At 42.0% G+C, this 17014-nt stretch overlaps 1 protein-coding gene across 1 annotated transcript in view; it reads left to right on the top strand.

The window, feature by feature from the left end:
- Positions 1 to 17014, top strand: part of LOC306867582 (NACHT, LRR and PYD domains-containing protein 12-like) — a gene marked incomplete at its 3' end in the record, with an annotated part of 236115 nt that overhangs the window by 97877 nt on the left and 121224 nt on the right. The window contains exon 5 of the mRNA XM_079413332.1: positions 8557 to 8727. Coding sequence (XP_079269458.1) covers positions 8557 to 8727 — 171 coding nt within the window. The remainder of the gene's footprint in view (positions 1 to 8556; positions 8728 to 17014) is intronic.

Raw genomic sequence — 17014 nt, 5'->3', positions numbered from 1 at the left:
AGCGCTGTGGAGAATCAACACCTGGCAGACGATTTGAATGACTTTTACTGTAGGTTTGAAAAATCACCTCACACCCGCCCTGAACACCTCTTCACACAACCATTAACACCTCCAGCAATCCCCCTCTCCCCCACACCTACAATTCAAATCAGTGAAGATGACTTGTGTCAGGTCTTCAGAAAGAAGAAAAGAAGGAAAGCACCAGGCCCAGATGGTGTGTCACCAGCCTGCCTAAAAACCTGTGCTGAACAGCTGGCCCCCATCTTCACACAGATCTTCAACAGATCACTGGAGTTGTGTGAAGTCCCCTCATGAGTCAAACGCTCCACCATCATCCCCGTCCCAAAGAAACCCTAAATTACTGGACTTAATGACTACAGACCTGTGGCCCTAACGTCTGTAGCCATGAAATCATTTGAAAGACTGCTTTTGGCTTATCTGAAGGGCATCACTGGACCCTTACTAGACCCCTTGCAGTTTGCCTACAGAGCAAACAGGTCTGTGGATGATGCTGTCATTATCTGACTGCACTTCATCCTGCAGCATCTGGAAAGACCAGGGACTTATGTGAGGATTATGGAAACAGAATAATGACAATAGTTTTTGAAACGTAAAGCATGCTGAATTCCACAAAAAAAAGAAGATGCATTGCAATTAGCAGTGCTTGCATTTTAATGCATTGTATTACCAGGATTTGCACTTTTAGGTCCTGAAATTTAACATAGTTGTTTATTTAAGCTGTGAATATTTAAATTCTAAATATTTTACACACATTTTCATAATTAAAAATCAAATAATTAATATTCGCCTTCCAGAATTCACTTCCAAAATATTCAGCCTGTTTATAAATACGATGTATGATATTCGACAGGCAAGTTTCTGTCATTTTATGTCACTTTCCAAATTCGCTTCCACAAATTCAGTGATTAAAATTCAGCAGAAAATTCAGCACTGCACATCCAGAACCCACAGGAATAGCAGTAGAGCACCGATGCATGATCTCCAGCTGATGTCAGCCAGCTGTTGATGAAGGCCATATGTGGATCAAGTCATTAATTTACAAAAACTGATTTGCAGAAATGGAGCAAGCGCTAAGTATAAGGTTTGATTATCGGGGCCAGTATAAACATGTGGAAAAGCTGATTGTGTGTATGTTTAATTCAACATCTTTGCTGTTTCCCGTAGCCTATATGTAAGCAGCTTTCTCTACCACAAAGGAGATTATAATGCCCTTTTACCCAACGCTGAAGTACAGAAATAAAATTATATCTGAGGTAGACATATATTGCTTTCGGTTGCTTAGTTTCTGTAACTTTGTATCATGACTTGTGTGACACTGTGCTATAATACTGGGGTTTCCCTCATACGTCACACTCTAGGCAGGGTTTCTGCAGGATTTTTAAGCTCAAATGTAAGACTTTTTAAGACCTTTTTTAATACTGCTCCAATAAAATTAATACCATATGAGCGGAGTAGGGCAATGCCTATAGTACCATATTAAACTGTAAAATGACTGTAAAAAGCATAATTTACAATTCAGATACGAGTTTTCACAAAAACAAAAAGTTTTATAAAATGATAAACTTTACATTTCAGCCTTTATTAAGAAAATGGATAAGTCAAAAGTATTAAAAATATTGATTTTACCAATTATTATCAATAAATTATTATATAAATCAAATAACATGAATTAGGGGTGTGAGAAATTGGCAAAAAATGAGATCTTGATATTTTCTGGGATTTTATCGATAACGATAATTAGACGATATTTTGCTGAGTGTGTTATTGTGCTGGTATCTTAAAGATTACCGCTGACTCCTGAATTGTTTTGATATTCTTCATATTCTGTGTGGTCAGTTCACAGCAGTGATAGAAATTAGTCTTTTCCAACAAGTTTTATGGGCATTTTTACCTTTAAGCCATTTTTTCTTAAAGTGTGCATCATCTTTTAAGTAAAACTGTTGCATTTGGGCTATTACCAAGGAAATGAAATCAGTATCAACAAAACGTCTCTTTGCAATGCATCTGAAGTGGCATTTAGAGGCATTTACACAGTTTAATGCAGCTCTCAGGGACATAGAATGCTAACCTGCAGTTACAAATGCATACATGATGTTTTGATATTTGAAACATAAAACATTGAAAACTGATGTTTGAAATTATAAAAAAAAAAATTAAGATACTTTAATGTGATATTAAAACCGCCAGCAGGTGGCAGAAAGTCAGTCATTAAGAGAGTCATTGCGATTGAACCGAATCATTTAAACAGTTGATTCATTCAGGAACGAATCACCGTCATGTTGCTCAGAGACACAAAACAGTGCTGTGGCTGTGTTTGGAATGATTTTTGTTGGAGAAATAGAGCAAAAACAGGAAATATGGTGTCGAAAACGTAAGTCTCTTAATATTAACTTCTTGTTATTGATCTGTTGCATAAAATCAATATCACATTTGTAACCATGCTGATTTTTGGAGCAAAAAAATGGCACTCTTTGTGTGATATTAACCATATGAAATGATATAAATATAGACTATACATTTTCTGCCCCCCTATCTTAAATTATGTGATCATTCTAAATGTATTTTAATAGACTGAATCGTGCAGTGAAACTCGTACAGCACTAACCTGTTAACTGATTCATTCTCTGCCAGCAGGTGTCGCGTTTGGCTGAAATATAATGGTTTCCCGGTAAAGACAGTAAATTACACAAAACACAGCCTTTTGAAGTTTAATCATCACATTCAGCCATATCGCAATTCTTGTATTTCTGTGTCCAAATTTAAGACATCTTGAAATCATAATTAAGACTTTCTTGTACAATTTAAGACTTTTTAAGGCCTTAAATTTGATACAACTAAATTTAAGACTTTTTAAGACCCTGCGGAAACCCTGTCCAGGATTCCCCAATGACGTTACGTGCGCCTCAGTCAACTAATACAGTGATATAAGACCTCGGATCGCTTTACTGATGATTTTGCAAACTATATCGACAGTAAAGCAGATGTAGAATATGAACGAACGCGCAAGGTTTCACGCTGTTTCCCTCAGAAATCAGTTAAAGAAAACACATTAGGCAGTTCAGTAGTGCACTAACACAATGACAGCTATTATTAGGCTTGTTTGAGATGCGCCTCGTCTGAAGTGTAGGCGAGAGTAGGTGGCTACAGTGAGGGGAGGAGTGAAATAAGCGCAGTCAAGATGGACAGAAGTAGATACCTACAGATACTTACGAGATCAAAGGTGGATATGGCGATATTCTCACTCATATGCTGAAACAGTTCTACTCTGCCATCATTGAATCCATCCTCTGTCACATACCGAGTTCTATCTTGTTTTACATGATTGAATTAGCTGGTGTTTCGGAAGTTTCATTTGTTCTTGTTTTGCTTCCAGTGCTTTACAAGCAGGGGTGCAGTGATTAAAGTGCCTGACAAGCCGCCCAGCTGCAACGATAACCTGATGCACAAACACTTTAAATCCATCATTTACAGCGAGCTGTAGTGTATGAGCAAAACAGGGAACCGAGTACCAGTGCACCCGTTCTGGAGAGTTTGCAGCCACGATGTTGCATGCATTGTCATGAACACATGCACACACTTTCCCATTTAATGATTTAGTCATTTAGACTTGTGATAAAGCACCTGTTTGTCACTGCTGAGGGAGCGGCACTGGCCTGAACACACACTTACACACACACAGACGCATACACTCAATTTACTCTCCACCCCCCCCCCCCCACCCCTACCTGTTATTTCTGTGTTCGGCGAAGTGAACCGATCGCCCACGGACATTTCTCCACATCATAGTTTCCACCGTCGCAAACAACAAATTTTTTCTATTTGTTGTTACTTTGGTACTTTGGAATAGTTTTGAGCACACCTGTATATATTCTTCACCGTCTGGATTATTGGCACTGTAAATAAATTACACCCTGCACGACAATGCTCTGTGAGTGAGCCATCATTTTGTATTTTCACGGACTCACGTTCCCTTTTTCCCCTCCCCCGGAAGCAAGTCGTGGTACTTGCTTCATCACAAGACTAAATAAATTTAGACCCATTAAATAAATGTAGACCATTTAGACCCCAGGTCTCCACCGCATCAACTAGTTTAGCTGTGAGGTTCTCAGCTGTGTCTGCATGGCATGCACTATGTTAATAGGACAGCTGAATTAACTTTCCAGTCGTCATCTATGTAGTGGCACGTTATTGTTAAATAGCTTTCCGTTGTGAGTGTTGTCCAGCAGTCAGTAGTAAGGGCCACACACTTTGTGCTACTGAGTTGCGTTTTAAGTTTTTTTTTTTTTTATCTCCTCAAAACAGGCTTCAATTCTATGGGTAATAGTATATCTTAATGGGATTTCATAATTAGGCTCTATACAGGTACATATAAAAAAAATTGAATATCGTGATTTTTTTTTTGTAACATTTCAAAAAGTGATACTTTCATATGTATTTTACATTCATAACATGTAAAGTAAGACATTTCAAAAGTTTTTTTCGTTTTAATTTTTATGATTAGAGCTTACAACTCAGATGGAATTAAAAGATGGTAAGTCATAGATGGTCATTACTGAACGGGGTGGCTGTTCACAGAGTGCTGTATCAAAGCATCAGGGATGACCACAAGCTTGAGAATACTGTCAAGCAAAGCTGATTCAAACACTTAGGAGAGCTTCACAAGGAGTGGACTGAAGTTGGAGTCAGTGCATCAAGAGTCACCATGCTCAGATGTCTCCAGGAAAAGGGCTACCGAGCCACTTCTGAAACGGAATCAACGTCAGAATCATCTTACCTGGGCTGTGGAGAAAAAGAACTGGGCTGTTGCTCAGTGGTCCAAAGTCTTCTTTTCAGATAAATTAAAATTTTGCATTTCATTTGGAAATCAATGTCTGGAGTCTGGAGGAAGTCCAGTCCAGTGTGAAGTTTCCACAGTCAGAGATGATTTGGGCTGCTGTGACTTCTGCTGGTGTTGGTCCATTGTGTTTTATCAAGTCCAGAGTCAATGTAGCCGTCTACCAGGGGATTTTGGAGCACTTTATGCTTCCAACTGCTGACAAACTTTATGGAGATGCTGATTTGCTTTTCTAGCAGGACTTTATCACCTGCACACACTTCCAAGTGGTTTGCTGACCATGATATTAAGGTGCTTGACTGGCCAACCAGCATGCCTGACCTGAACCCCATATGGAATCTATGGGATATTTTCAAGAGAAAGATGAGAAACAGTCGATCCAACAATCCAGATGAGCTGAAGGCTCAATAGTGCCTCAGCAGAGCGACAGGGTGATCGCTTCCATGCCAAACCTCACTGATGCTGGACTTTGTGCTAAAGGAGCCCTGACAAAGTATTGAGTGCATAAATGAACATACTTTAAAGAACTTGAACTTTTCTGCTTTGCAAATCCTTTTTATGATTGATCTTAGGAAATATTCTAATATTTTGAGATACTGGATTTTTGACTTTCATGAGCTGTAAGCTCTAATTATCTAAATTAAAACAAAAAAAACTTTTGAAATGTCTGACTTTACATGTAATGAACTTAAAATATATATGAAAGTTTCACTTTTTGAAATAAGTTACAAAAAAAATCATTTTTTCACCACAGATGACACCGATGGGCAAAATGTCTTTCACAACCATTGAACAGATTCTCTGAGCCGAGCATCGCATCTTCTCCCTGACAAAATAGAGGGCAAAGTTTGCTGTCGTTCATCACACAATGACTGTTGGTGTTTGCTTCACAAGTGATTATGCATTGTACTGCTGCTGTATTTTAATACAGTGTTGCATATTTTGCAAGTCACTTCGTCTGCCTTTCTTTCGAAATGGTCCCACACAGTACTTCTTTTCGCTCGCTTCATTTCGCTTGCTCGGTGAAATCTGTAGGCAAGTGTGGTTGCAGGTGTCGATGCCCCATGAGTTAAATATGTGTAATAATAATAATATTACTATTATTATAATATTATTTAAAATGGAAAAATAATAATAAACAAAATACCTTTTAAACAGTTTAACTGCTGTTTATCCGCAGTGTCTGACATGAATATTCCGTTCATTCATAAAGAGACAGCAGCGATTCTACAACGGGTGATATATCGATATATATAACACTTGAGATATATCGAGTTAGAAAATAGAGTAAATGAAGTAGCCTATAAAGTGATTGCTCCAATTAACACACACACACACCTACCTGTAGTTTCAGGTTTCTAGGTTTTTGTTTATTATTGTCCTGAATCTGGTCTGTGGACTTTTGTTTACACACCACTATAGGTCACTCCTCCATCACATTGACTGGATCCATTTGTATTTATTTATTATTTTTTCCCCAGTATTAATATTTTAAGTAAATGCTATGTGCATATTGTTATGTTTATAAAAATGTTAATAAGAATACAGTTTTAAAAAAAATGGTGCGTCACATTGTGTTCTTCTTCTGAGGTAGATTCTGGCTTATTTTTCTCAGCGTGTCTTTTTCAAAAAATGAAAGGTAGCCAAGATGAACCTTCACACTTTGTTGGTGTGAATGGGCAGCCATTTATGCTGTGGCGCCTGGGGATTCAGTGCCTTGCTCAAGGGTACCTCAGTCGTGGTATTGAGGGTGGAGAGAACACTGGTTATTCACTCCCCCCACCAACAATCCCTGCCGGTCTTGAGACTCGAACCCACAACTTTTGGGTTACAAGTCCAACTCTCTAACCATTAGGCCACGACTTCCCCATAATGAGACTTCCCCAGATAATGAAAAAAAGACAGACAGGAAAAAAATGTACTTCGCATTAGTTTCATATGGATTACTTTAACACAGAATATTTGTTTTTGATAAGACTTCATTTCAAAGTAGACACCTTTGCATTGCAAGCATTCCATAGATATATTCCTCATGTCTGTATGTCAAGTATTCGCTGAGTTTCAGTTCATTTTATTGATGCATTTCAGAATGATATTCGCAGATACTGAGATGGCTGAAAGCACGTCAAGTCAGCTTTATTTATACAGCGCTTTTAACAATACAGATTGTGTCAAAGCACTTAACAGTATCAAATTGGAGGATAGAGTGTCAGTAATGTATAATAATAAGATTAAACATTCAATTTTCAGTTAAAGGCATTTCATTATTGAATTCAGAGATGTCATTGTCTAGCTCAGTTTAGTTTAAATAGTATCTGCTAAATCAAATTGACGATAATCACTAGAAATTAAGTGTCCCCAACTGAGCAAGCCAGAGGCGACAGAAGCAAAGAACCAAAACTCCCTCTGTGACAGAATGGAGAAAAAAAAAACCTTGGGAGAAACCAGACTCAGTTGGGGGGCCAGTTCTCCTCTGGCCAGGAGATTATTGCTTATTTATTGTTTAATTACTGATTTAATTAAAATTTTAAATGTATAAATGTATCTCATTTCTATTTTTATATTGTTGTAATTTCTAAAAAATAATATTATTATGTAGTTAGGTATTTTATTATATTTTTAGTTATTTCTTTCATTTTTATTTTTATTGTATTTGTAGTCCAGGTCTTCACTGGGGATATGTCCCCGGGGCTCATCCAGGTGTCTTGTCCTTGCCGACGATCAGGGCTGCAGACATCATCTCCCGGCGCCGATCCACCTAAAAAACATGGACTGAGAAACAGAATAAGAAAAAAACAGACAAATATTAACGTAGATTCGTCTTATGATGTAACGAGTACATCATGTGTTATGAGGAATGTTCCCGGTTTTGGTTGATCTAATTAATGCAGCCTAACAATCCTTTAACGGATTTGAATAATAGAAGTGTATTAGTGTGTTATGTGTAAACCAGGTTAAAGAAATGTGTCTTTAATCTAAATTTAAACTGACAGAGTGTGTCTGCCTCCAGAACAGTGTTAGGTAGATTGTTCCAGTGTTTGGGTGCTAAATAGGAAAAGGATCTGCCGCCCGCAGTTGATTTTGATATTCTAGGTATTATCAAATGGCCAGAGTTTTGAGAACGTGTAGAAAACAACTTTTCTTTTTTCTTTGTCTCTTTGTCTGCCTCCTTTAGTATTTTCCTTGCCTGTTTTATACTTTTTAATGCGTCATTCCCTTCCTTTTTAAACATGGCTATCACTTCGTTCTCTTTTTCCCTTTTTGCTTCTCTCTTTTCTCTTTTTTTACTGATACTTTTAGTTTTATAGTTTTTTTTCAGAGTTTCCATTTGCTCACACAGTGCTACATCAAATGTCCCTTCTTTTGGCCATTTTGTCATCATATTCTTAGTTACTGAATATATCACTGAATATATCATATATATAATACACAATTGGCAGGAATTTATAGTATTAAAAGAATATTATTTTACAATATGTTACTGTATTCAGAAATTTGCTGTGTAATCAATGCATGGCATGCTGGGTTATTGTCGTACAAATGACTGTGAATGAATAGCAGAATGATGCTCACATCACAGTAATTTACTGCTCTTGTGTGAATTCATATTATAAATTTCCCTTCCTCTGTGTTTCAGATTATAAACCATTACCAAATAAATAGAGATATTATATTGCTGTTTGCTTTTTCTCTCTACACAGGCTACAGTGCTGTAATCTCACTGCTCGGTCTTGTGAGAGCTTGTCATCAGCTCTGTCATCAAACTCTGTTCTGAGAGAGCTGGACCTGAGTAACAATGACCTGCAGGATTCAGGAGCGAAGCTGCTTTCTGATGGACTGAAGAGTTCAAACTGTCAGCTAGAGATACTGAGGTAAATTGTTTACCATAAAATAATTAACAAAATGCTATCATAATGAATGACTTTTAAATTTTGTCCAACAAAGGTGGCATCTTGAAAGCCAGAACAAGCGAAAGCACACACACACACACACACACACACACAGAGAGAGAGAGAGAGAGAGAGTGAGACAGATTTACAGGCATATAATTTTTTGCAGGCATATAATTTTTCAGTTTTAAAGATGTCTGTTAAACAGATTTTTCAACCTGGGAAAAATGACCCTGGTGGATTGTGTATATCAGAGAAGAAAACAAATGTTGAAATATTGCGATGAAATTTTTTTGCATTTTCAAAAAGATTTATTTCATGCATGAATTGCACTGAACAGAACTGCACAAGCTAGCGGCACCATCTAGTGGCTGTGTGCGCGATGACAATAGCATCTAAGCCAGGATTTAGAATGACTGCTCACCAGGCACTAAGTGCAAGTAAAAACTGAAGTGCCTTGAAGAGTCACCAGTTTATAAGAATACAGCATGGCTTAGTGTGATTTTAAAATTGTAAAGCTTGCAATGTAATTACATAAATATACAGTCTGACAAGTGAACTGTGGTACTATGTTCATTTAAATGAGCAGTTCAGAATGTGGCGTTTTACATTTTTACATACATTTGCAAAGTGACTTACAAATGAGAAATGCAACAAGTAATTCATCATAAAGAGGCAAATAAACACAAGAAGTGTCTAATATAAAGTTTTAGACAAAGTTTAGAACAGTACAAGCTAGAACAGGGTGCCCTGTGTGTCTAATAGCTCCTGAGGTTCACAGTAAATGCTGTTCCACTACACATGAACTGTGCTATGAGTTTGAATCACTTGGATTTGAAAATGCAACATGTATAAAGAAAATGAAAGAGAATTTATTAGAAAAACTAGAATTCATAAAGTAGTGGATTTTAACTATTTACAAATAATATTTGCATTTTTAAAATATGCTCACTGTGCCGTCCTCGATATGTTAACTTAATATCCTGACAGCCAGCTAAACTTTTTCCCCACACCAAGACTCTGAAGATTAATTCTTAGTTCCACAGGTTTATTGGAGTTAAGGAAAATAGTGAAACTGCAACACACAAAAGAGCAATGACAAATTACACATGAATAAAGGCTACTTTGCACAATTACTGTTACATATTTGTTTGTACTCATTTAACAAAGAAATACATGTGAATTACATTCTGGTCATTATACCATCTTTACCGTGCAGCTCATAACAAATGAACACGTGAGAGCTAGCATATGCGTTGCTGAAGTGAGTTCAAACCATCGGCAGATTACACTCTACAAACTTACAATTATTGTCAAAAATAACGAATAATACTTCCAGAATAATCTCACAAAACAAGGTATACATACCGACGATGCTACGTCAGAAATGAGAAGTAGACAGATGCGATTGAAGCGCCATGAAAATAAACTTGAGCAAACCGCTGAAACGCGCATGAAGTGCGTGAGTAATACTTCCCAACTACGGATCGCGTAAAAGGACATTTAGCACAGCGCGATCTTAAAGTGACCATGACCTAAATACAAACACATATGAAATGCATATTCCTGGAACACCTAGAACTCTGGAATGCTGACTAAACGTAAAGCATGTTAATGAAACTTTAAACTTAATGCTTATTTAAGTTTTCTTACTCATAACAAAACACTCCCCGCCTGACATGGACACACGTCACCCCACAGTCCATGCACAGTCCATTTTTTTTTTTTAAACAGTCCATTTACTAAACAGTCCATTTACTGTGCCTCTGGAGGTAGAAGGAGAACTATTTCATTGACTGGCCTGAGAAAGAGGCTAGTCCCGCCTGGTTTGATGATCTTCACCTCAACCTGGCGCACTTTCCCATCTTTGCTAGGGAAGGCCTGTGTAATCAGTCCAAGAGGCCATTCATTCCTAGGTGCTTGGCTGTTCTTAAGGAGAACAACGCTTCCAGACTGAATGTTTGGCTGAGTGGACTGCCATTTTTTGCGGGCCTGCAGTGTTGGGAGGAATTGTTTCCTCCAGCGGTCCCAGAAGGTGTTGGACAGGTGCTGAACTTGCCGCCACTGGGACTTGTAGAGGTCTGCAACTCCAAACTCACCAGCAGGAGCAGGAACAATGTTCGTCTTTTGTGTGAGAAGAGCAGCTGGTGTAAGTATGAACGAGTCATCAGGGTCCATAGTCACTGGAACAAGTGGCCTGGCGTTGATGATCGCTGCAACTTCTGCCATGAAAGTCACCAGCACTTCGTGGGTGAGCTTGTCTTTCAGCTGGAGGAACATTGCGTCCAGAATCCTCCTAGCCAATCCTATCATTCTCTCCCATGATCCACCCCAATGGGATGCATGTGGGGGATTAAAGGACCAGATGCAACCCTTGTCCGAGAGGTAAGTCTTTACAGCAGTGCTGTCAATGTTTGAGGCTATCTTCAGTTCCTTACAGGCGCCAATGAAGTTTGTGCCACGGTCGGAACGAATGTATTTGACCGGTCCACGTATTGAAAGGAAGCGCCGTAGCGCATTGATGAAGCTAGAAGTGTCGAGGGATTCTATGACTTCAATGTGCACAGCTCTTATGCTCATGCACGTAAAGATCACTGCCCACCTTTTACTTTGAGCGAAGCCGCCTCTGGTCTTGCGTGAGGAGACGTTCCATGGGCCGAACACATCAAGACCCACGCTGGAGAACGGAGGATCTGTTGAGAGACGATCGGCTGGCAGGTTAGCCATTTTCTGGATGCTGAGTGGAGCTCTGAGCCTTCTGCATGTTATGCATTGGTGGATGATGCTGCTTACTCTTTTCTTCCCTCCGACTATCCAAAAGCCAGCTGAACGGACCGCCCCCTCAGTAAAGTGACGGCCTTGATGATGAATTTGCTCGTGGTGGTGTCTGATGAGCAAAGTGGCGATGTGATGTCGGCCAGGAATAATCAGGGGAGTCTTTTCACTCTGATTGAGACTTGAATGATGAAGACGGCCTCCAACTCTGAGAAGGCCGTGTGCGTCAATGAACGAGTCCAGATTTCTGAGAGGGCTTGTTTTTGGCATCCTTTCCTGTTTTAGAATGCACTTTATCTCTTGGCTGTAGACTTCCTGTTGAACTGCTTGGATGATTACAGTTGACCCTTTCTCGGTTTCCTCAACTGTGAATTCAGCTTTGCAGTAATGCCAGCCCTTGCATGCTCGGTTCTCTCGATGAGCTGTCTTGAAATGACAGGCTATGTGAACGAGGCGGGTGACTGCACGAGTTAATGACTTCCAGGTAGAGAACTTAGCAAAGCGTTGTGAATCCAGTTGCTTGTTTGAGGCTGTAGTGCTTAAGGCAGACACCAGAGGGCGGATGTCTGGGTCTGTGCTCGGGTCAACAAGGTCATGAGTGCTTGCAGAAATGCTGGGCTCCGGCTTGGAGAGAAATTTGGGCCCACTTAGCCAGTTGGTGTGTTTCAGTTGGCCAGCAGGGACGGAACGCGTTGCGTGATCTGCAGGGTTCAGGTCTGTTGGCACGTAGCGCCACTGGTCTGGTCGGCAGGATCTTCGGATGCGTAACACCCGGTTGCTGACATAGACATAAAAGCGCCTGGTCTCATTACAAATATAGCCCAAGACTACTTTACTGTCTGAATAGTAGGTTACGGCATCAAGCTGTAGGTCTAGTTCTGCTGAGACCAGGTCTGCTAACTCAACAGCAAGCACTGCTGCGCAGAGTTCAAGTCTTGGCACTGTGTGTTCAGGGTAGGGGGCCAGCTTGGCTTTGCCCATTACAAATCCACTCTGGTTGTTGCCATTACTGTCTGTCACCTTCAGGTAGCACACAGCACCGATAGCTTTCACTGACGCATCACAGAACACACACAGTTCTCTTCTTACTGCTGCTGACGGTGAGGTTTCTGTGTAGCGCCTTGGGATGGAAAGCTCAGCGAGCTCGGACAGAGAGGCTCTCCATGACGTCCAGGCATCTTCCATGGCTGGAGGTAAGGGCGCATCCCAGTCACCATTCTCCACCGTGAGCTCTCGCAGGATAGCCTTGCCTTGGATTGTAACGGGCGCAACAAATCCAAGTGGGTCGTAGAGTCTATTGATTGTGGATAAGACACCCCGCCGGGTGTAGGGCTTGGTCTCACTAGAGACATTAAAAAGGAAACAGTCTGTCTTGAGATTCCAGTCAAGCCCGAGGCTGCGCTGCAACGGCAGCGCGTCTGTGTCAAGGTCAAGGTCTTTGAGGTCACTCGCGTGGTCACTGGATGGAAAGGCGTCCATGACTTCTTTGTTGTTCGCTGTAATCTTGTGAAGTCTCAGATTTGACTTGGAGAGCACATCCTGAGTCCTTTTTAACAGGCTGATAGCAGCTTGAACTGTGGGCAGGGACTTCAACCCGTCATCGACATAGAAGTCATGCAACACGAAGTGTTGCACATCTGGGTCGACGTGGAACTCGTTGGTTTGAACAGACTTGTGTAGACCATGAATAGCCACTGCAGGTGAAGGGCTATTGCCGAAGACGTGGACGTTCATCCGGTAATCCACGGTGGCTTTGGAGAGGTCATTGTCCTGGAACCAGAGAAAGCGTAAGAAGTTACGGTCTTTCTCTCTTACCCGGAAGCAATAGAACATCTGTTCTATGTCGGCTGTGACGGCGATGGCCTCTCTTCTGAACCGAATCAGCACTCCCAGTAGTGTGTTATTCAGGTCAGGACCGGTTAACAGCACGTTGTTGAGTGACACGCCGTTGTATTGGGCACTGGAATCGAATACCACACGGATTTTCTTAGGTTTTTTCGGATGATACACCCCGAACGTTGGTAAGTACCACCTTTCTTCATCCGAACTGAGAGGGGGGGCTAACTCTGCATGACCGTTCCGAAACATGTTGCCCATGAAGGCGAGAAAGTGGTCTCTCATCTCAGGCTTTTTCTCAAAGTTACGCTTGAGAGACATGAGACGCCTCAGCGCCTGTGGCCTGTTGTCTGGGAGCCTTGGGCGTGGGCTCTTGAAGGGTAATGGTGCCACCCAACTGTTATTTGGGTCTTTTTGTAGTCCTTCATCCATTATCTCCATGAACGTTGTATCTTGAATGGAGGGAGCCACCTTATTGTCATCCCTGGTCCGCCTGAACACTGTGCATCCAAGGTGGTCGGTTTCACAGATAGGCTGGTCCTCAGGATACGCTGGAGGCTCACTGATGGCCTGGGTGTCGCTGAACCTCTCCTTCACATGGAACACGTTGGGGCACGCGTCAAAGAGAGTCGGCCGTTGCAGCTCTGTGGTGTTCGTATGGAACGTGCTAATTGTAAGTGGCCTGTGAACATTACCTAGGCACACATTTCCAACAATGACCCACCCCAGGTCTAACTTCTGTGCGTAAGGCAGGTTGTGAGGGCCATTCACCTGTTTGCGGACTTTATGCACTCTGATAATGTCTCGTCCTAAGAGAAGCATAATGGGGGCTTGCGGGTCGGTGTCTGGGATGAGGTGTGCCACTGACTTTAGATGAGCATGATGAAGAGCTACTTCGGGGGTTGGAATCTCCTCTCTGTTGTTCGGTATGTCGTTACATTCTATGAGGCTTGGCAACGGGATGCGAACAGCTCCATCCAGAGACTCCACTTCATAGCCACTGGCCCTTCTGCCTGCTGATGGCTTCACTCCGGCACATGTTCTCAGTGTGTAAGGAGAGCTTGGACTTTGGTCGTTGAACATGTCGAAGAACTGTGAGCGAACCAGTGACCTGTTGCTCTGCTCGTCCATGATCGCATACAGTTTCACGGCTTTTTCTCTGTGGCCGACTGGGAACACTTTGACGAGGCATATTTTCGAGCAGGAGCGGTCTGTGAGTTCCCCTCCGCAGATTTCCGTGCATTTGTTGGTGACCTGAGACTGCGGTGAAGCTTCATCCTCCTCCCCGCCGTGCTCAGCAGTAGGGCCAGCCCTCTGATGCCAGGGTGCAGGTCCAGGGTGAAGCGCTGTGTTGTGCCTGTCGCTCTTACATTCAAAACACTGGACATTGAGTTTGCAGTTCTTTGCTATGTGAGACGAGGAAGAAAGACATTTAAAGCACACATTATTCTCTTTAAGGAGTGTTTTGCGCTCGTCAATGGGCTTTTCTCTGAATGCCCGACACTTACGGAGAGGGTGTGGCTTTTTATGCAACAGACACAGTTTGTCGCCTTCGTCGGATTTTGTTGGAGGCTCACCCGTGTCAGATGTGGCTCTGGGTGACACCTCTGTCTTGTGGACGGAGACTTCCCGCTGTCTGGTGGGCTTCCACGCTGTCTTCTCTGTTCTGGGGACCATGTCTGTGTTGCCGATGTGACTGAAGCTTGGGTCATTTGCGATGCGAGCCTGCTCGCTGACAAAATCAACAAAGAAGCCAAAGGGAGGATAGATCACATGGTTTTGACGCTTGTAGGCTGCACCAGCTATCACCCACTTGTCCTGGAGACGAGGCGGGAGTTTCTGTACAATTGGGTTGACGCCTCTCGACGTGTCCAGGAAAGCCAGGCCTGGTAAGTCTCCTTCAGCCTTAGCGGCCTGCAGTTCCATTAGCAGATCACCCAGCTTTGTCAGCTTAGATCCATCTCGGTTTACTATTTTTGGAAAGCTGTCAATGCGTTTGAACAGAGCATTTTCTATTGCTTCAGCTGAGCCATATGTTTGCTCGAGCCTTTCCCATGCCATGGCCAGTCCTGCTTCTGGCCGATTGATGTGTATTGCTCTTATCTGCTCAATATGCTCTGCTGACTCCTTCCCGAGCCACTTTAGCAGAAGATCCATCTCCTCACTCGGTTCCAGGATAAGGCCTCTGATGGCAGTCAAAAAGGAACGCTTCCATGCTCTGTAGTTTTGGGGTTTGTCATTGAATTGAAGCAAGCCTGTAGCCACAAGCTCACGGCGGGCTAGATACCTGACAAAGTCATTTATGTATGAGCTGCCATCATTGTAGTCTGGCGGTATTGCATGGTGTGCGGGAGGAGGCTGGGTGTGGTGATTTTGTGTTCTGAAGTGGTGTACTAGAGAAGCATGCTCACCGCTGGACTTGATGTGAGGTAGACAAACATCTCCAGGCGTCCTGTTGAATGGCTTGTGGCTGTCTTCGTATGTGTATTGTAAGGCTGTTGTGAGATGAGACGATGTGTAGCAGTACTGTTCTGATGCGGATAGAAGGGACTGGCTTCAGGCTTTAGTGGTGGAGGTGACACGTTGTGGTTAAAGACTGGCGCTGTCTTTGCTTGTATGTCACCGTTTTCACATGACTTAAGTTCTGAATCCCTTTCTTTTAGTTGATCAAGCACATACTGCCTTGTGCGTTGTGAGGCTTCTAAAGGAACAGAGTCTTTGTTCAGGTCACAACTATGTCTCTCGCTCTTTACATCAGCAGCAGCTTCAAGTGTCTCTGCTTCTGCAATGGCTGCTGCAGCCTCTTTTTTATGTTTTAGCATTTCTATAGACACTTCCAACTTAGCTTGTTGTAGCCTCAGATTAGCTTCCTCTTCAGCATAGCATAGGCGTGCCTTCGCTGCTTCGGCTCTCGCTCTTGCTCTGACTGCTGCAGACCCCGCTGACGATAAACTGGATCTCACTGAACAACATACTTGCGAGCGTGTCCTTATCGATGCACTGTATGGGTCCTCCTGTGCTGCTGTATTTCCATGCAAACTCTCCTCTGTAGCCTGTAGCTCGGTGGCGCGCGCTGCTCCAGTAGCACTTGACTGTAGAGTATGGTCTGTTGCTCGTCCACTGGATGCGTGTGACGACGACATGTCAGCCAGCTTCCAACTTGCTCTGCTTTATCTCACTTGCTTGATAGCGTCGTTTCACTGTGCCGTCCTCGATATGTTAACTTAATATCCTGACAGCCAGCTAAACTTTTTCCCCACACCAAGACTCTGAAGATTAATTCTTAGTTCCACAGGTTTATTGGAGTTAAGGAAAATAGTGAAACTGCAACACACAAAAGAGCAATGACAAATTACACATGAATAAAGGCTACTTTGCACAATTACTGTTACATATTTGTTTGTACTCATTTAACACTAATAAAGAAATACATGTGAATTACATTCTGGTCATTATACCATCTTTACCGTGCAGCTCATAACAAATGAACACGTGAGAGCTAGCATATGCGTTGCTGAAGTGAGTTCAAACCATCGGCAGATTACACTCTACAAACTTACAATTATTGTCAAAAATAACGAATAATACTTCCAGAATAATCTCACAAAACAAGGTATACATACCGACGATGCTACGTCAGAAATGAGAAGTAGACAGA

This window comes from Barbus barbus, assembly GCF_936440315.1.
Source record: "Barbus barbus genome assembly, chromosome: 49".
In the NCBI taxonomy this organism is placed as follows: Eukaryota; Metazoa; Chordata; class Actinopteri; order Cypriniformes; family Cyprinidae; genus Barbus; species Barbus barbus.
The sequence above is the reverse complement of the archived record's forward strand: the minus strand, read 5'-3'. Positions and strand labels throughout refer to the sequence as shown.